The sequence below is a fragment of the Eulemur rufifrons genome, chromosome 6 (assembly GCF_041146395.1).
Source record: "Eulemur rufifrons isolate Redbay chromosome 6, OSU_ERuf_1, whole genome shotgun sequence".
NCBI lineage: Eukaryota > Metazoa > Chordata > Mammalia > Primates > Lemuridae > Eulemur > Eulemur rufifrons.
In genome coordinates, this window is record NC_090988.1 from 11,908,556 (window position 1) to 11,929,270 (window position 20,715).

The window sequence follows — 20,715 nt, forward strand, 5'->3', positions numbered from 1 at the left end:
CTGGATAAACCCACATGCGTTATTACACCTCTCTCAGCTTCAGCCTCTTCATGTATAAACAGCAACACAAAGAGGATCTACCTTATTTAATTAATGTGAGAAATAAATAAGATCACAAATGTTAAGTGCTTAGCACAGTGCCTGGCACAGAGTAACTGCTCACAAAATATTAGTTATATAACTAACATGATTGGCAGTAAATATAATTAAAGTGGAAGAGCATTTTTGCTTTCCCTTTGCCATCCATTGGCACTAAATCATCAACTCCTAATAGCTAACCCATCAATTCCTTATTCTTTCTGCTCTTATATAACTAGAAAAACCTTCAATCTCTATTGATTGCAAATTCATTTAGTCTATGGCCCCCTGTATTCTCATTCCTACGGTGGGTCCTGATCCACTCCAATTCTCATTACCTACCTCCCTCCCTCAAAAACATGCCTATTCCTTTTTTTGTCATTTGGATCTTACCTCAGCAGGGTGTGCAGCCATCATATCTTTCAAACTCACGTCTAGGGCCTTGGCCAGATCTTCATTCAGATCCCAAGAGCCATTTGCATTCTGTAGGGATATCAGCTGTATAAGATGATTCTCTCTAATGGCTTTGAGGGGAAAAGAGAGAGGATGGGAAATTATAGAGCTACTGGCCCCTTAGCATATGTCGGAGAGGCTGCCCATTTCAGAGGCAGGCTACAGCAAGAGTGCTACGGAGAGAAAGTCAAAGACAGCATCCAGAAGAGCTTCAAACTCAACTTGGGAAAGGATAATCAGGGCACAGGGGTGCAAAGAGGGCGGCGGCAGAGTTCTGCACATGAAAGGCCCAGCCCGCAGGCAAGCTGTGTGAGCTGAGATGGCAATGGGGTTTGGTCAACTAGGGGTCACCACAAACTCCTTTGTGTAGGTTTCAAGGTCCTATATTAATGAAGGTAGCTGGACTGACCTTCGTAAATATAGGGACTGAACAAATCTCACCTTCTGCCTGATGCTTTTCAAACAGATTACCTCCTAGGTAGAGAAAGACAAAAGACAGGAGAGCATTGAAGCTCTTAAGTCCCTATAGATCAAAGAAGTAAACTGAGGCCCACCTCACCTGTATGGTGAGTTTCCAAGTTGTTCTTATTGGTGGGAGAATGAGTCTTTTCCATCTTACTACAGAGAGCCATGTATTTCATCTTTTGCCTGCAACTCTGAGCTTGGGCTATTGCTACTGCTATATGTGTGACAGACAAACACTGGTGAGGAAAAACTCCCTGTAAAGGTACTCACCTAGACGGTTCAGGCTCTTGCGATTCACTGATGCATAGTTACTGCAATAATCATACTCCAAGTATGTCATGCTTGCACAATAAGCAGCACTCCTGCGAGGCAATGCAGAACCAAAATTACTGCTGAAGGGAAAACCTGAAAAATACCAGTACAAGCATTAGGACTGAGGCTCTCTGCAGTGGGCAAAAGATGCTGACAATTTGAGACATAACCTCCCATCCATATTGGCTTCATTCACCACCCTTATTGTGCCATTTTTCTCTCATAAGCCCAGCTCCTGTACCTACCTTCACCCTCTGAATTCTCTTCCTACTTTCTCCTCTGTCCTCTGGAACCCCTGACACAGTCTAAATAAACAATCTTTCCTGCATCTTTAGTTTCAGGACAAGAGGTTTCTTCCTGTTAAGTCTTAATTTAAAACCAATTCATCTTCCCCCCAAAACTATTCTCCCTCTCTCCCTCTCAAATGGTTGTTGCTCAATGTATATCATACTCCAAGCACCCAGCTCCTAATGCTGCATCCAGACCATTACTCTTCCACCCTCACCTGGGCTAGCTTCCACATGTCCTCACTACTGTCAGCTTCCAACCTCTTTGTCCCTTTCCATCATCCACTGAAATATCTGAAAGCTAGACTGTAGACTTCCACTCCCTTGCAAGGCCTGCCATCACCTTGAAAAATTTTGGTACTCATGTACATAGCCCATCCAACACCCTAATGCAAAGCTTCTTGACTTCCTCAAATATGATGACTTTCACTCCATTCTACTTTAGCCACTTCCTCCCAAGCTGTGATGACCTGGTTATCATGCAGAATATTTCCACTTGGAAAAAATGAATTTGAAAAAAATCTGACCTTTAAAATATAGTACCTGATTTTCCCAGCTTTCTAACTCGGGGATTCCTATTTTTCCTGATCTTTGACCTCATCTTTACCACTAAGACCTTGATTCCTCTTCTTTTCTTCTATGTCTCAACCTCCTTCCATCTATACTTCCTTCTCTAGTAGGCCTAAATATCAGGCCCAAGACTGTACCACTCTCTTATGAAGATTATCAATTCTATGTCCCTAATTTCTGTTCATCACAACTTTCTGGCAAAACCCCATTCTTGAAATTAAGCCACACTCTCACCCCGCCATTTTTATACTGAAGCTGCTGAATACTGCTGAAAGGCATCACATAAACCATGATTCTCTTTAGTAGTTTGGTAAAGTATCCAAAAGAAAGCGGACCCTCAACACTCCTTGACAAATGTGTCTGTTTCTCCCTGGGCCTTCCACTCTTCAATTGTCGCCAATGGCTCTTTCAAACCTTCTCCTTTACTTCAAATTCTCTATTCCACCACTTTCAGTCTATTATAGCCCATTAGCTAATCTTGATGTCTACTTCACTAGAACTATAGAAAATTCATCAGAAAGAAACTCCAAAGACTTGCTCCTCAGGCTACGAACTACAAATCTAATCCTATCACATTTCTTCACCTTCCTAACAATAGTGGGAGAATGGACTGGTCCTACTGAAGTGAATCCCATAGTGCTGTTCTGGATCTCATCCCCTTCCACCTCCTCAAACACCCTTCCCACTCAGATACAACACCCCAGCCCCCAATATTTTTAACCCTCTCTATTGGCACCTTCCTATGAACACTGCACCATTCTCAAATCTCCCCCATTCTGATATTTTAAAGAGATATAACATACAAGAACCCACCTAAACCCTACAACACCTTCTATAGATATCACCCTCTATTCCCTCCGCTTTTCAGCTTAACATTTGTAAAAAGATTCCATGCAAGTTGCCTCTTATTTCCCACCTCTCATTTACTGTTTAGCATCTTATAAGGTTCTCTCCTGACCACACTGATGAAATTGTTTTTAGTAAGATAATCCAGGACTTCTTTGATATTACCCAATAGTCCCTTTCCAGTTTTTATTTTGACTTCTCTGTAACATCTGATACTTTGATAACTCCCTTTGTTATAACACAGTTTCCTTTGGCTTGAATAGGTACTCCTTTTCTTCCCACCTCATTGGTTCCTTTTTACTCTTGTTGTGGACCCCTCTACTATCCACCCCTTACATACTGGGTATTCTTCAGGGTTTCAATCTCAATCCCCTTTTCGTCTCACTTTATACCTGCCCCCTAAATAATCTCATCCATTCGCATGACTTTAGTTATTACCTAGATGTTAACTATTGCCAAATGTATATCTTCACCTCTGACATGAATTTGAACACCCAATCTGTCAATACCCCTTCCTACTTGACGTCTTTCTGTGGATAATCCATAGGCATCTCAAGTCCAAAATGCTCTAAAAATAATTCAACATTTTACCCTCTAAACTTACTCCTGTTTTTTCCTCTGAACTTAAATAAATGATTCTATAATCTACTCAGTTAGCCAGCCAGAAGTCCGGGCATGATCGTCAATGACTTACCACCTCCACATTCAATCAATCCCTAAACTGACCCTGCTATAATCTGCAATACCTGTTTTCTTCTTTTTTATACTCACTGCTAGCACTTCAGTTTAAACCACTTCTTCCTCCTGGTTCAATACAATACATTGCTATCTAGTCTCCCTAGAAACCTTGCTTCTTCTCAAACCATTCTCACATTGACATAGATGTGATAATTATAACACAGTTACCACATCAACCCCCTGCTATAACTCATTCAGTCTCCCTCAAGATATGGTTTAAACTGTTTCACACAGTTAACTCTAAAAATAGAGTTAATAACTGTATCTAACTTACAGATTTGTTGTGAGGTTTAAATAACTTAGTATATGGAAAGTACTTAGAAAAAGACCTAGTAAGCCCATGCAAATTTTAGCTATCATCATTGTCACCATAATCATTCACCAGTCTCTGGGTCCTTCTTCATCATTCACCTAGGAATTTGAGACCTGGCCCATGGGGCTTCTTGCAAAGTCTTATGATTACCCTGAGTAAGTTCCGTATCAAATGAACAGTCATTCCTACAGTCTAACTCAACATCCCTAGACCTCTGTTTTCTTCTACCTTTCCTCATTCTCTTTTTGATCCTGTACATTCCAGCCAAAGTATCACACCTACATCATTTGTATCAATGCTTATTCTTTCTTATCTATGCGTCTTTTCAGATGCTGATCCTGATACCTAGAATGTTTTTGTTCCCTACTCCTTGAAGCATAATCTATCCAACCCTTCCGGTCTCAGTTTAGATGTCACCTATTTGGGAAAGATTCCTTTGATTACCATACCACCACTACCGGGGCTGAAACCTCCCCTACCTGCTCTCACACACCTTGGGCTTCCCCGTGTTGTAGTCCTCCTTATACTTTCTTGAAAATCTGTTCATCTGTTTGCTGCCTGCCCTCCCTTTCTGCTCACCCCCTGCCCCAGTCTATAAGCTTCTTGGGGACAGGAACTGCATTTTTTAATCACTGTATATCTAACAATAAATACTGTAATTTATAATAGGTATTAAAATTGTTAAATGTTTAAAGAAATAAATGTTGCATGAATAATACAGGATTCAACTCGAAGCCTGCGTCTAGAAGTAATATGATACATTTTCCTACAGCTGTGGGGTTCTGTCAAGGGAATTTGTTTACCTGACCCAAATCCTCAAGTCCCCAATCTCTATAATCAAGACAGCTTGCTTTATGACTGAGATACTCCTGGCACTTGGCACCCATTCCTTAACACTACCAGGTTATGCATCAGCCAACTGTGTGGTCATTGACCATCTAATTGTCAAGAAGATTAATCAGGATGTGAACAAGATAGCTGACTAGAGGTACCTAACAGTCACCCCCCACCAAAATAAAAGGACAAAAACAACAAATATACGATGACATTTGACTAGAAAGTCTAACGAGGAGTGCTGGAGTACAAACAGCAAGGGAAGGATAAAAACCCTGTCGGACACAAACACTCAGGATGGCTTGCATAGAGAAGGAAAGAAAACACCCTGCTTCTGCCACCTCCTAGTCTCCCCAGTGAGGATCAGCTGGGAACCAGGAGGTACTCTGTAAGTAGAGAAAAGGTAAGCAGGAGGCCCCCCACACTTCCTGTTACTTCTACAGAGTCCTACAGTCCTCACAAGCCCTCAGACCTGTTTAGAGAGCTTCCTAGAGTTCATATTGCTACATTACTCCACAGAAAGACCCATGTTGTGCTGCCCATAATTCATGTTGCTACATCACAGCACCATAGTGAAAACAGAGACACCTCAAGAGTGCATCCTGCTCCAGGGATCAGTAGACACTGTGTCTTTCTACCCCTGAGGCCCTGCTGTGATGGCATCACACTCACACAGGGTGCCGCTGCATCTTCATCCAAGCTGCTGCATTTCCCTACTCCCTGAAAACCAGCTGCCTAGGAAGCATCAGAAAAACTAAACAGACAAATAAAGAGGAGAGAATACTTCCAAACTCATTTTACAAAGTCAGCATTACCCTAATACCAAAACCATTCAAGGACACAACAAAAAAAGACAACTACAGGCCAATATCCTGATAAACATAGATGCTAAATCCTCAACAAAATACCAGCAAACCAAAATCAAAAGCACATTAAAATCATCATTTACCATGATCAAGTGGGATTCATCTCAGGGATACAAGATTGTTTTGATGTACACAAATTAATAAGTGTGAATGACATGAACAGAACAAAGGACAAAAACCATATGACTATTTGAATAGATGCATTAAAAGTATTTGACAAAATTTAATATCCCTTCATGATAAAACTCTCAACAAATTATGTAGAGATGACATGTACCTCAATATAATAAAGATCTTCTATGACAATCCTGCAGCAAATATTATGCTAACAGCGATATGTTGAAAGCTTTTCCTGTAAGTTCAGAAACAAGACAAGGGTGCCTACTTGTATTTAACATAGTACTGAAGTCCTAGCCAGAGCAATTAGGCAAGAAAAAGAAATATAAGGCATCCTAATTGGAAAGAAGGAAGTTAAATTGTCCCTGTTTGCAGACGACATGATTTATATATAGAAAATCCAAAAGACTCCACCGAAAAACTATTAAATGTAATGAACGAATTCAGTAAAGTTTCGGGATCCAAAATCAGCATACCAAAATCCGTAGTGTTTCTGTACACCAATAGCAAACAATCTGAAAAATAAATCAAGAAAGTAATCCATTCATAATGACTAAAAAATAATTAAACTACTTACGAAGAAATGTAACCAAGAAGGTGAAAAATCTCTATACTAAAAACTATAAAATACTGATGAAAGAAATTGAAGAAGACAAAAGTAAATGAAAAGAGATCCTGTGTTCATGGACAGTAAGAAAAAATATTGTTAAAATGGCCATACTATCCAAAGCGATCTACAGATTCAATGTAATCCCTATCAAAATACCAAAGACATTCTTCACAGAAATAAAAAAACCCTATAATTTGTATAGAACCATAAAACACCCAAATTGCCAAAGCAACCTTGAGCTTCAGCCTTGAGCAAACAAAACCAAGTAACAAAAACAAAACAAAACAAAAAAACAAAGCTAAAAGTATCACACTACCTGACTTCAAAATATTCTACAAAGCTGTAGTAACCAAAACAGCATGGTACTGGCATAAAAACACACATATAGAACAATGGAGCAGAATGGAAAGCCCAGTAATAAATCTACACACTTACAGCCAACTAATTTTTCAGAAAGTTGCTGAGAACACACAATGTTTATAGACAGTCTCTATAATAAATGGTATTGAGAAAACTGGATATACACATGCAGAAGAATAAAGTTAGACCCTTATTCCACATCATATACAAAAGCTAACTCAAAATGGATAAAAGACTTATATGTAACATCTGAAACTAGAAAACTACTAGAGGAAAACATAAGGGAAAAGCTCCATGACATTGGTGTGGGCAATAAATTATTGGATATGGCCTCAAAAGCACAGGCAACAAAAGCAAAAAATAGACAAATAGGTTACATCAAACTAGAAAGCCTCTGCATAGGAAAGAAAACAATCAACAGAATGGGTGAAAATATTTGCAGAACAAACGTGCAATAAGGGGTTAACATATCCAAAATATGCATGGAACTTAAACAACTCAATAGTAAGAAAAAAATAACCTTATTTAAAAAATGGACAAGAGACTTGAATAGACATTTCTCAAAAGAGGACATATAAATAAATGGTCAACAGGTAGATGAAAAAAACCTCAAAATTATCATCAGGAAAATGCAAATCAAACCCACAATGAGATATCATTTCACACCTGTTAGACTCAAAAAGACAAAAGATAACAAGTTTTGGTGAGGATTTAGAAAAAATGGAACCCCTGTACACTGTGCGTGGGAATGTAAATTAGTACAGCCATTATGGAAAACATTATGAAGGCTCCTCAAAATATTAAAAATAGAACAATCACGTGATCAAGCAATCCCACTAATGGATATATATCCAAAGACCTGAAATCAGTATGTTGAAGAGATATCTGTACCGCCATGTATTGCCTATTCATAATAGCCAAGACCTGGAATCAGCATAGGTATCTATCACTAAATAAATGGATATCGAAAACGTAGAATATATACACAATGGACCACTATTCTGCCATTAAACACAATGAAATTCTGTCATTTGAGACCATATGGATGAACTTGGAGAACATTATGTTAAATGAAATAAGCCAGGCACCAAAAGATAAACACTGCATGATCTCATTTATTCATAGAATCTAAAAAAGCTGATCTCAAAAAAATAAAAAATAAATAAAAAAGCTGATCTCATGGAAGGACAGTAGAATGGTGGTTACCAGAGGCTTGGTAATTAGGGAGTGGGGGAATTGGAAGATTTTGGTCCAAGCATATACAATTATAGGTAGATACAAAGACAAAATGTCTAGAGTAGCCAAATATAGACAGACAGAATAGGCAAATATAGAGAGACAGAAAGCAGGTAAGTGATTACTGGGGATGGAGGGAGAGGGATGGGGTGCAGGAGAGGATAGGTGGGGGTCAGGAAGAGAAATTGAAAATGATTGTTAACGGTAATGGACTTTCTCTCTTAGGTAATGAAAATGCTCTAAACTTGTATTGATTGTGATGATGGTTGCACAACATGCTAAAATCCACTGGATTGTATACTTCAAATGGGTGAATTATAAGATATGTGAATTATATCTCAATAATGCTGCTTTAAAACAGAAAGTGCACATAAACATTGAATAATCAAACTCTCAAAATCTGAAGTGGATTTATCTTTTTTTTTAATGTTTGGGGTTTTCTCTTGGATTATTTAAAATCTACTTGCCAATGGGATACAATGTAGTTCCCTAGGACAGAAAAGTTTAACACTAGCCAGAAATCCTATATGTGGAAGGACAAGAAAAACAAGGCAAGTTAAGAATGTTTCACCACCTTTTCCTTTAAATAATGTGCTCAGATATTCAGCACCCTTTATTCCATAGGAGTTTGGATGAGATAAAACTCACCACTTCCTTGGAGCCTTCTTAACAGAATTGGCCTTGGAATGTCCATATAAGTCAGGGGTCCCTGAACTGGCTTCTTGAGCTCCTTGTTGATAGCAATGAAAGCTGTGAAGGAGCTTATGACTCCAGACTCACGGCTGATGTTCAATACTTTGCTTTTATAACTTGCTGGAGTCTCCATGAGGCCCATGTCCTTGGTCTGAATAAAGGACTTGGCAGCAAGTCGGTGAATGGTGAGGCTGAAAGAAAAAAAAATTTCCTGAACCTAAGAGAAAACCACCCACATACCAGTTGCTCTGAGCTCTTAAAAGTTAGGAATAGCAGAGGGAAGGAAAAGTCAGATAAGGGGAGAGATAAGACTTGGGTGGTTTAGAAATAAAAAGTGATTGTAGGGAAACAATTGAGCCCAAATCCAAACCCCAAGGATGGCAGGAGGGGTAGGGGGGAGACAGAAAGAGAGAGATAGAGAGAGGAAGGGAGGAAGGGTGGGATGGAAGAAAATAGCAAAGGAAAACAGAATTCTCACTTGGCATCGGGCTTGGGTTGTAGAGAAAATGTCACCTTATCCTCAAAACTCTTGTCCTGGAAAGCATATTTGAGGCATACTTTTCCTGTTGTCTCTTCTGGCTACAAATTAGAGAAGAGTAGAAGTGATGGAAGGAGGAGATCACCAAGAAAAGGATTAGAACAGGGGCAGCTCCCCAACACAATACATTAAAATATCTGGCTAAGAATCAGGTAGCCCAGGAAACCAGAGCCCCAAATGATGAGGAAGGGCATAGGCTGGCTCTACCTACAAGTTCAATCTCTCCCTGACATCCAAATCTACCCACCAGCTTTAAAGAAATTGTCAGTACAGCATGGTAGCTACTCCAACTAGAGGAAGTAAAAAGAATGGGAACTCACTGGCATCACCCCCATCAATTGGGCATAGACAATTAACCTCTGACCCTTAAAGATGACAGTTGGTTCTGGGGAAAGCATTTTAGCAGATAGACCAGGAGGCAAATCCCAGCTCACAGAGACGTCCTCTACCACGGGCTGAAGAGAATGTTTCAGGGTCCTAAGAACCTAATGGAAGAAAGGGAACAGAACAAGCAGAAACAAATAATACTGACAATGAGAGCTACTATTAACTGAGTATGTATTATGTACCAGGTGCTATGGCGTGTAACACACAGCATGCCTTCTTCTTAATACTGTACTAGGAGATGGGCATTATTTCTCTTGCCTTACTTATAAAGCTGAAAAATTCAATAACATAAGTGTGAATGAAGAAAATGTTTGAGAAACAAGGCCCTGGAGAAGGGGACTAGACAAGAGACAGCATCAAGTGGAAAACAGGAGCTTAGAAATGTATCGAGATGTCTTCTCCTCGTGCAGACTGATCAAATGGAATTACCGATTTACCACTTCTTCCAATCCATTAGGCATATCACAATTGTTCCTTCTCCTCTTCTTTGTACCCTTGCATGGAGGATGGATGCTGTACCAAAAGAGGTCCTAAAGCACAGACCTAGAACCACAATCATGACAGCCGAAGCTCTTAGTTTCTCTGTCTCTGGTCTTCAATACACAGGCCCCAATCTCTTTCAGCATCTCGTTTCTGGGCTTTCAGCTACATATGGACCAGATACCATTTCTCTAGACAGGGGCCCCCTTTTACATGAGGCCAAAAGTACCTCCCACTAAGTATACTGCGCAAGGCCTCGGGGATACAAAAAAAGACATCCCTGAGGCAAGCTGCTGCCCCTTGCCCTTGTGCGGTGTGCCCCACCCTGTTCTACATATTGTCTGGAGTGTTACCTCTGGACACACAGCCCTTCTCTCACCTTGGACTGCATCCTGTCCTTGCCTGTGATAAATTCTGAAGTGCCTCTTGAGGCCAGGGCAATGCCTTTTATGAGACTGGTGGAGGCACCTTCTCCAATACCAAACGAGAAACATCTGCAATTGTAAAAGCATAAAGGTTGGAGACAGGAACTAAAGAGTGAACTTATAAAATTAACACATAATAGTCAAAAATGTATCAAGAGATAATCTGCTTTCTTGATAAAGGTGTAATAGCTATCATTTTTGAGCATGTTCTACATTTTAGGAGCTATAAATATGCCTTAAATAATATGATTTAATCATCACAAGACTCCTAATAAGCAGGCTTCTACTTCAATTTGTAGATAAGGAACGGAGGCCCAGAGAATTTAAGAAATCTGTCCAAGATCACACACCTGCTAAATGATAGAGACCGCAGTGGAGCACTTGGCCTGTGTGACTACAAGATCCCCCAGGAAAATGAAGGAAACGAGATAAACTATCACCAATGCCCACCTATCATTGTTCTGGTGTCATTAACTGCCCTGACAAGGCCATCCTTAGAGTGGGGAAGTGTGCCTCCTCTTCCTCTAACTGGAAAGTTCTCACCCTGCCTTAGTCCAAGTGTACCAAATAGCTTCTTAACCACAATTTAGTCTCCTAAATAGAAGAAACAGAGAATATAATGGTAATACTAAAATAAGAATTTTTAGAAGGCATGACAGAAATAGCTTTCATTTTAAATTAATACACTAAAATTTTAGTTTATGTATCAGTCTCTTTTGAGATGGGTTAGTGTGAGTCATTATTTCCAAGTCTAGTGATGTCATCATTATGATTAATGCATTACACTTATAAGGCTAAGGACCAGACTGCAGTGATCTAACTGTTATAATACTCCCTAAATAATACAGTCTGCCAACATATTGATACCGCCACTTTTAAATTTCTGTCTAACATGATCTTTGACCTGTACCCTGTTATAAAGTACTTTTATGTACCTTTTATAATTTTTGTATAAAACCAAAAATAAACAATACTTCTTGGTGGCTAACTGTATGCCTAGAACTCCCTAAAGTGCTAGATGTGGGTGATAATAAAAATAAAAGTAATAATTACAATAATACCTACATTTCCTACAGCCCTTATTTTCAATCAAGTGCAATCCCTAATACTTTACATAGGTATACTCTGTTAACCCTCACAGTAACCCTATAAGGTAATTACTATTAGTATTCCCATTTTCAAGTGAGGAAACTAAGGCTTAGAGAGCTTAGTTGATTTGTCCAAACAGCCAGCAAGCAGAACTATAACTTAAATATATTACTCCAGACTTAAAATACAACACTCCTTGAAAGTTCTGCTTACGGCAATGCCAGAATGAGTTGTTTGAAACCAGCAGAGAACTAGAAAAGCTGTACACAATATTTTTAATAATTTGTTTGCAAGCATCAAAGCGATACCAAGATAAACAAATCTACAAGCTGAGACCTGGGAGAGAAGGGAAGCCAAGAGAAACGATCCTGGCATCTGATGTCCCTTTACCCTTTGAAGCAAGTGCCAAACGCAAAATGGACAGCTGAAAAGCTAGGCAGTTTCACACAGGTGGAAGGAAAAAACAATAGCAATTTGGCCTTCCAAAAAAGAGGTGTCCTTGTAAACACATCAGGTCTTTGAACAGACCCCTATACTACACACTAAAGATAAAGGTGATCAGAAATAAACCAACCCTTGTAATGACTGAAGTTTACTAGATCCTAACTGCATTAAAATGATCTGCTCCTAGTCTATCAACCCATCAGAAGCAAAGAATAAATCCTCTCAGAGGGAACATATATTCCAGAGACTCAAAGAATTGCTATGATTTTTCTTCCGATATATCTGACAACTAACGAAAAAATTGAAAAATCCCCAAATATCGGGAACTTAGGCACTGTACTTGTGAATTATATAGGCCTAAGAAAGAAAACATAATAATAACTAGAAAATATTCTTAAGTGGATGCCAATGGCAAAATGGAATATCCAAATTTAGAATTCAGCTAAAATCTACAGCTCTGAATAAACACATTAGAAAAGAAAGTCTAAAAATCAACTATCAAGCATGCATCTCAAGATGTTAACAAAAGAATACTCAATAAACCCCAGGAATGTAAAAGAAAGAAAATAATAAAGTTAGGAACAAATATTAATGAAACAGAAAACAAACACTCATATGATGGAGAGTATCAACAAACCCAAAAGTGCTGTGCTTTGAAAAGATCATTAAAATTGATAAACATCTAGGCAGGGCAAGGAAAGAAAGAGAAAAGTAACAAATAACCCACATCAGGATTGAAGAGCTAACATCACAGATTCTATGAAATTTAATAACAGTATTAGGCAACATGATGGACAATGTAATGCAAAGAAATTTGAAAATTTGTATAAAATATACAAACTTTCATGAAACACAAGAACATAATATTAAGAGCAGTGAAAAAATAAAATCTTCCCACAAAAAACTCTCCAGGCCCAGCTGGCTTCACTGGCAAATTCTAGTAATCATTTAAGAAAGGAAATCTTTGAGAGAACAGGAAAAAAAGCAAATTTTGCAGTTTATTTTATGATACTAGAACAACAATGGTATCAAAACCTGACAAGATATAATAAGAAAAGAAAATATAAGTCAATATTTCCCATGCAAAGAGATTCAAATCCTCCCCCCAAAAATTATTAGCCTACTGAATCAAAACTATTTGACACAGGTTAATATATCAAAACTACTTTGGATTTACTCCAGAAATTCAAAGTTTGTCTAATATTAAGAATAATCATTATGTCACATATTAAAAGAATAAAGGATCTGAACAGCGACATAAAAAGCATTTGATAAAATTTGACAATTAATTATTTGAAAACAAGATAAAAAGAGAGAAAAGAATTCTGAAGACAGAAATGAAAGAGAATTTCCTTAACCTGATAAAGAAAAATTTAAAAAAAAATTAAAAAAATTGGAAAGGAAAAATATACCATTTTCTTTGCAAAAATGATTGTCCATAGAAAATCTAAAATAATTTGCAAACATAATTGAATTAATATCTAAATTAATCAAGGTCATTAAATACAAGATCAATGTAACAAAAAGGTATTGAAACCAATTTCTTTATAGACATAAACATCTAATAAATAAAATTATTACAAAAATACTATGTAAAAGATTAATAGCATCAAACATCCAGGGAAAAATTTGAATTAAGAAAATTGATAAAGACCTCTATGAAAGAATTATAAAACATTACAGAGAGATTTTGTGTGCACAGAAGTCTCACCTTATCTGCCATTTCAGATTAGGCAGTTTCAGTTACCTGTGGTTAAGCACAGTCCAAAAATACTACATGGAAAATTCCGGAAGTAGACAATTCATAAGTTTGAAATTGCACACTGTTCTGCATAGTATGATGAGATCGTGTGCCCTTCTGCTCTGTCCCACGTGGGACGTGAATCTTCCCTTTGTCCAGCGACTGCATGCTGTCCACGCTCTCCACTACTAAGTTAGCCACTTAGTAGTGGTCTCAATTATCAGATTGACAGTCACAGTATGGCAGTGCTCGTGTTCAAGCAACCCTTATTTTACTTAATTGTTCTATGTTATTATTAGTTATTGTTAATCTCTTGTCATCCCTAATTTATAAATTAACCTTTATCATAGGTATGTACGTATAAGAAAAAACAGTCTATACAGGGTACAGGACTGTCCACGGTTTCATGCATCCACTGGGGGTCTTGAAACAAATAACCCATGGATAAGGATGAACTACTTATTTATAGATTAAGGAAATGAATAAATTTATTGACTTTGTGAGAAGCTAGGCTTTTCATAATGGAGAAAAGAAGACATAAATATGGAATCGGAGACAAAAAAGAAAGAAGGTTACATTGTTACCTTTGAAGTAGGGGCATGAATAAAATTTAAGTTTTTTTTAAACATCTGCCAGTTCCATCTGCTGAAAATGCCTGGAATCAATAACAGCCTGATAGCAAAAAGCACACCTGGCACTCAAACGCTGATTTCTATTTATCATTGTCACGAAAAGCAACCGAGCTTCCTGTAGAAAACAGCTGACTACAGGGCTAGGAAGTACAACTGAGTCTAACCCATCCTGTCACAGAAAGAAAGGCAGCACGCAGAAAGCAAAGACAAGTGAAATAGACACGGGAGGACGTTAAAAGGCTCTCACTGGCCACACCTGAAAATTTTGAGAATCTAAATGAATAAGTCGAAAATAATGAAAGAATCTGAGAGTACATGTTGATACAACACAAGGAAGGAAGGGAGAGGGAAGAGAAAGAGCTTTTCTTTACAGGAGGAGGTCAACTAAGAAATGTGGGAAAGCTGACAGAATTTTAAAAATAACCATTTGGTAATCGTAGTAATAGTAATAACTGACTTGGGCAGTAATCGCCGGAAAATGCTAAAACTACGGAGTAATCATTTGCTGAGAACCAGGTGGCTACAGATTTTTAAAGTTACCTGTTGGACACTGCCTTTAACTAAGTGGTCAATCTTAACATCACCAGGAGGGACATTACTTTTCACATATTTCTGCCAAAATGTTCAATATTAACCTAAATGTGAATTTAAACAGTCACACCAAACACAAACGGAGATTCTACAAAAATAACTGGCTGGTACTCTTTCAAAATGTGAGTGTCATGACAGAGAATGAAAAGCTGAGAAACTATTCCAGAGTAAAGAAGACTAAAGAGACATAATGACCAAATAAAATACTTGTTCTTGGATTTGTCTCCAGACCAAACACAAAAAAGACAAAAAACTACAAAGAATATGGAAAACTATAAAAGATATAAAGAAAAAGTGGCAAATATGGCCTACATTAAGATAATAATATTATGTGAATTTTAAATGTCCTGAATTGAGTATTCTTATGGTGATTTAGCAGAGCATCCTTATTCTTATGATGAATACATAAGCATTTATATAAAAGCATTACAGTATCTGTGGCTTTCTCTCAAATGTTTCAGACAAAAAATAACAGCTGAAGCAAACATGATAAAAGGTTGACAACTCATAGACCTGGGTGAAGGGTACATGAGTGTCCATTGTTCTATTTTTGCAACTATTCTAAAGGTTTACATTTTCTAAATAAAATATTGGAAATAAACATTTCAAGAAATCAAGAAAGACCAAAATCAATGCAAATATATGTAAATAGAGTAAATACCAAATCTTCCCCAAATTGATCTAATCAAGTCAATGCAGTTCTACCCAATTTCCCAACAGGTTTCCTTTTGTGGTAAAAACTGACAAGCTAATTCTAAAATACAAACACTAAGAGCCCAATAAAACTAAGACAATCTTGAAAATGAACTATGTTGAGGACTTACTTTATTGGAAATCAGTGTTTATCATAAAGCTATATTAATTTATATGATTTAGTACTGGCACATGTCTGGATAAAAAGACCAATGTATGGAACAGAAGACCAAGAAAAAACCCAGATACATATATGTGCTCATTTGTGATAAAGACAGCACTGCACATCACTGATGAAAGGACAAATTTTTCCATAAATGGTATAGAGTCAATTTGATATCCACAGGTGACAAAAAAAAAAAAAATGAAATCTGACCCCTACATCACACAATGCACCAAAATAAATCCCAGGTGCATTCTTGGTCTAAATATAAAAGAAAAAATAAAACTTCCAGAAAACAACAACATAAAAAATCTTCACTACCTCAGTTAGGGAAAGACTTTTGAACAGGATACAAAAAACAGTAACCATAAGGAAAAGACAAAAAAAAAATTGAACTATATTAAAATTAAGAGCAGCTATTATTCAAATACATTTTAAGGGTAAAAAAAAATAAGCTGTAGACTAAGAAAATATATTTTTAGACTATATGGTCAAGAAAGAGCTTGTATCCAGACCATAGAATCAACTATGGATCAATGTAATATAAATAAATAATTAATAAATAAAAATAGGAAAAAGACTTGAAAGCACATCACAAAAGAGAACACTCAAATGGCCAACAAATATGAAACAGTGCTCAACTTCATTCGTCATCAGAAAAATATCAATTAAAACCATACTAAGATACCACTACACACATAAAGTTGGCAAAAATTTAAAGACAAATAACACTAAATTTTAGATAGACAATGAGGCAATTAGAATCCTCCTACAATGCTGGGGTGAATTAAATTAGTACAATAGCTTACAGAACTGTTTGTGATTCCCCAGAAATTCCACAATTCTGTTTACTGAAAGAAATGTATATGTATATAAATATGTATACACACATACATGTGTGTCTGCAAAAAAAACATGTACAAGAATGCAAGAATCTTCATAGCAGTATTATTTTTAATAGCCAAACCAAAGTCCATCAGCACTAGCATCAGTAGATATATTATGGTATAGTCATTCTACAGAACGGCGCACACCAATAACAATTAATTGTGGCTACATAAAAAATATGTATGACTCTCTCAACATAATTCTGAGAGAAAGGAAAGAAACAATATACACAGAAACAAAAACATATGGATAACTCACTTATTTTCATTGAAAAACAAGCACAAACAGCTATGGTGTTACAGGAAAGGAGAGCTGTGTGTGTGTAGTGACTGTAACAGGGCATGATGTAAAAGGCTAGATGTGGAGAGGTCTTCGTTGCATTCTAGTTTTGGATCTGTGTGGTGATTACACAAGTGCATTCACTGTGGTAATTCATCTAGCTGTATATAGATGATCTGTATGGTATCCTATGTATTACTTTGATACAAATGTTTCTAGTAAGAAAAAAATATTAACATCTTACTATTCCATTCTTGTTCCATTGTGATTCAGAAAGAATAAGGGACAAAGATTTTCCTGTGTTCATGTTTGGAAAATTACTTTTAATTTTTGTAGAGAATAATAAATTGTCAGCTGATAAAACTAAAATTCTGGAACCATTCTGTCCTCTGCAAGGAATATCAACATTGGTATCACGTAACACTAGATGACATGTGGCACTGCTTGCATCCAGTCACCCGGAAATCACATTGTCTTCCTACCTGTGTTTCTGCCTGTTGGTTTCAACTTCTTTAATTACAGTGACTGTGTCACTAACTTCTCCATCTGTGAAGATAAAAAGCTGTACAAAGAAAGAAAACACTCATCAAGCTTCTATCAAGTTCATCTTAAGATACCAGAATTTGCCTTTGAAAAACTCAACTATTTCAATCCAGAGGCTCTGATGTCTCTGCAGTCATGAGGTCCCTAATGTTCCTCTGTCACTAGCACCACATTCTCACATGGTCTGATCAGAACCTGGGGAATTTTCAGCATCTCCCCCTTCTAGCTTCATTTAGGCTTTTGTGGCACTCCATAAAAGAACTTCCATTGCCTATCATCACATGGAAGTAAGGAAGAAGAAAAATGCCTCGTCTTTTTTTTTTTCCTCTTTACTATATGATAGAAGACTCTGAATTACAAACCATATTTCAACAATCTGATTCTTGAACTGAGATTTCACTCTCTGTGTCCCTTCAGTTAGCTCTGTTCCAAATCTTACCTGTAGGGGGTGGCCTGGGATGGAGGGTGCCCTGTAAATGTTCTGGAGTGGTGCCAAGATTTCAGTGCCCCCTAGGTCTGCCCGAATATGCTTCACTCTCCCCAGCGCCTCCTCCATTGTTTGCTGAGTGTACTCCACACTTTCCCTGAGAAAAACAAACACATTCAGTCACAGGATGTCTGCTAGACATTGTCTAGTGTTGAGTCCCTGAACTGGATACCCCCATCGAAAGACAATCTTACCTGAAATTCCCAATGCCAGATTCTGTAGTAGTTCTTTTAACCACCTAGTCCCTTTCTTTAAAGTATCATTTTGGACTCTATGGCCTTTCCAGAAACTTACGGAAAGAATGCCTCATAAGTAGAGCCGAATCCATATATGTTGAAATAACAGCCTACAGGTAAACTCTTCAGCAGCAAAATCAGTGTTTCCTGAAGGTAAGAGAGTATGAGGGGACAGAGTGAGAGAGGATCCTCTCTCTCACACACACAGACCCTGAAATTCTAACTCTTGAGGGTGTGGGCCATCACCCTCGCTTTGTGCCTCCTTACATTCCAAGGCCAGCCTCAAGGTGGTCATGCTGGCTGTAGCTCAGTTGAAAACAGATCTACAGCTCTGAATGCCCCGTAATTTAACCCACCAGAGTCATCCTCCCTTGGGCATGTGACCCAGAAAAAGAAAGATACTAGTTTTACCTTGGCGGCCTCTATACGCGGCTGAGATTTACTCTGGCTACTCAAGAAGCTCTCCATACTTCCTGAGCGGTCCATGAGGAAGATAAATTCTCCACAGGTATTTGGTGGCTGGGTTTCTGGGATATTTGGATAGAAACTCACCATTGCAAAGGGATCTTTCAACAAACACCCTACATAAAAAGGATACAAGAACTGTAAGACAAAAAAGAACTTAAGAATCCTAATGTCCCCAAGAAAAATCAATGGTAGTAAATTCAATAGAGAGCTGAGAAAACTCAAATGTATAACAAACAATGTGTTTGATCCTTATACCACATTTGTTTGCAAAGGGTATGACGTGAGTTATAAACATATAAAGGAGACAAAATCAGAATAGACAGAAAAGAGAAGAAAGTGATTAGAGGTGAGCGGGCATGAGCAGTAATTAAAATATTGTCACTGAATGAGACACATTAGGTTAACATGTTTCAGCATTTGCAAAAAGAATCAGACAAATTTATCTGCAGAGGCAAAACTTTTCTTCAAATCAAATCAATGGAGAAGAATTTATCACATAGGGTCCTTGTTTAAGTCTTTAATTACAGCTTTGAAAAAATGATACTTACATGGACAATTTTTAGAATGACAATTTACAAGAGTTGAGAGTATAGTAAGTGTTATTTACACCAAGGTGAGTCTGCCTGCTTTGGATATGAAGCTGGCAGACTTCATATCCACTGATGGTCCCCAGAAGAGAGAAGCACTGGGATCTGAGTTGGATTCTAATGGCATTATCCAAACAACAGGGTGGCAGTGACTACTGGAGTCCAGCCTATGTGACTAAGTTGTCAAAGTCAGAGCTGTGACTTTATTTTTTGGAGCAACTGAAAGCTGGTGCAGGAATTGAAATGATGTGGTTGAGATAGAAATGAAATGAAAATGGCTGCGTGATATCACCTCTAGTTTTATAGTTCAGAGAATATAAAATTAAATTCCATTATCTTATCTTCACGAAGTGATTCGAGGATTATAGGGTTTACTCTCAGCAGCCCTGAGATTCAGTATAACCACAGGACATGGCTCAGTTTAATCGCTTAGCTGTGGGGTACTCCAATGACCAAATGGTTTCTAAGTAAAATGGGTGTGACCCAGCAAATGTCTAACAGAACACTAGTTCAAAAATAACATTTACCTAATCCAGATGTCTGGATATTTGACAGAAGAGTAGAATTTTTTTTGATGGGCAAGGTAGATTCCTTTTCATTCTGATAGCTGGTTATAATAGAGCTGGCACTATACTCAGAAGTTGGGAAGGTTACCGTAAGTGTGATGAGTAAATGTATCTAAACTGTTTAGAATAATACCAGATAAACAGGAAGCACAATACGTGGATTATCTACTATAATTTTGGCCTGGCTCAACCTATTTGTACTACCACGAGTCTTGGCTTCCTTTGTTTTTAAGGAGGCATTTCAAACCTTAGCTCCTCTGCTTGCTAGCCCCAATGTCATCATCTGAAGAATCACAGCAGTAATACCTGCCTCAAGATTATTGTGAAGTTAAGTGATATAATATACTTAAGGAGCTCAGTCTAGTGCTCAACTTAGATTAAGCTCTTAGTCATAATTTTATAAAAATTATTTCTAAATTTTATTTTTATACAATTATTTTATTAAATCATGAATTTAATTTTAAAAGAAATCACGTTCTTAATATACTAAGTATGTCTATTCTAAGTTTGCAAAAATAAGGTATTATGTTTTCATCATGTAGTGCCATGTTTCATTTGGCAGAACTCTACATGGTTGTACTGAGCCCAGCTGCCACTTAAGGTCGTCAGTTGCTTCCTTGTGTGGATGAGAACAGCAAGTCATCTTGACCAAATATATGTCCTAGGAAGCAAGACTTGAGTGGCCCAGCTGGAAGGAATT

General features: G+C 37.6%; 1 protein-coding gene across 4 annotated transcripts in view; it reads right to left on the bottom strand.

Moving 5' to 3' along the window:
• Nucleotides 1-20,715, bottom strand: part of VWA5A (von Willebrand factor A domain containing 5A) — a 31,794-nt gene that overhangs the window by 3,040 nt on the left and 8,039 nt on the right. For 2 of the 4 annotated variants that reach the window (XM_069470758.1, XM_069470760.1), the window contains exons 7-16: nt 18,806-18,975; nt 18,453-18,541; nt 18,111-18,255; nt 17,611-17,690; nt 10,563-10,677; nt 9,637-9,801; nt 9,257-9,357; nt 8,734-8,969; nt 1,267-1,401; nt 472-602 (exon numbers count right to left, since the gene is read on the bottom strand). In XM_069470758.1, coding sequence (XP_069326859.1) covers nt 472-602; nt 1,267-1,401; nt 8,734-8,969; nt 9,257-9,357; nt 9,637-9,801; nt 10,563-10,677; nt 17,611-17,690; nt 18,111-18,255; nt 18,453-18,541; nt 18,806-18,975 — 1,367 coding nt within the window. Of the gene's footprint in view, nt 1-471; nt 603-1,266; nt 1,402-8,733; nt 8,970-9,256; nt 9,358-9,636; nt 9,802-10,562; nt 10,678-17,606; nt 17,691-18,110; nt 18,256-18,452; nt 18,542-18,805; nt 18,976-20,715 lie in introns of those variants that run through there. The other 2 variants (XM_069470759.1, XM_069470761.1) reach the window with 2 other exon arrangements.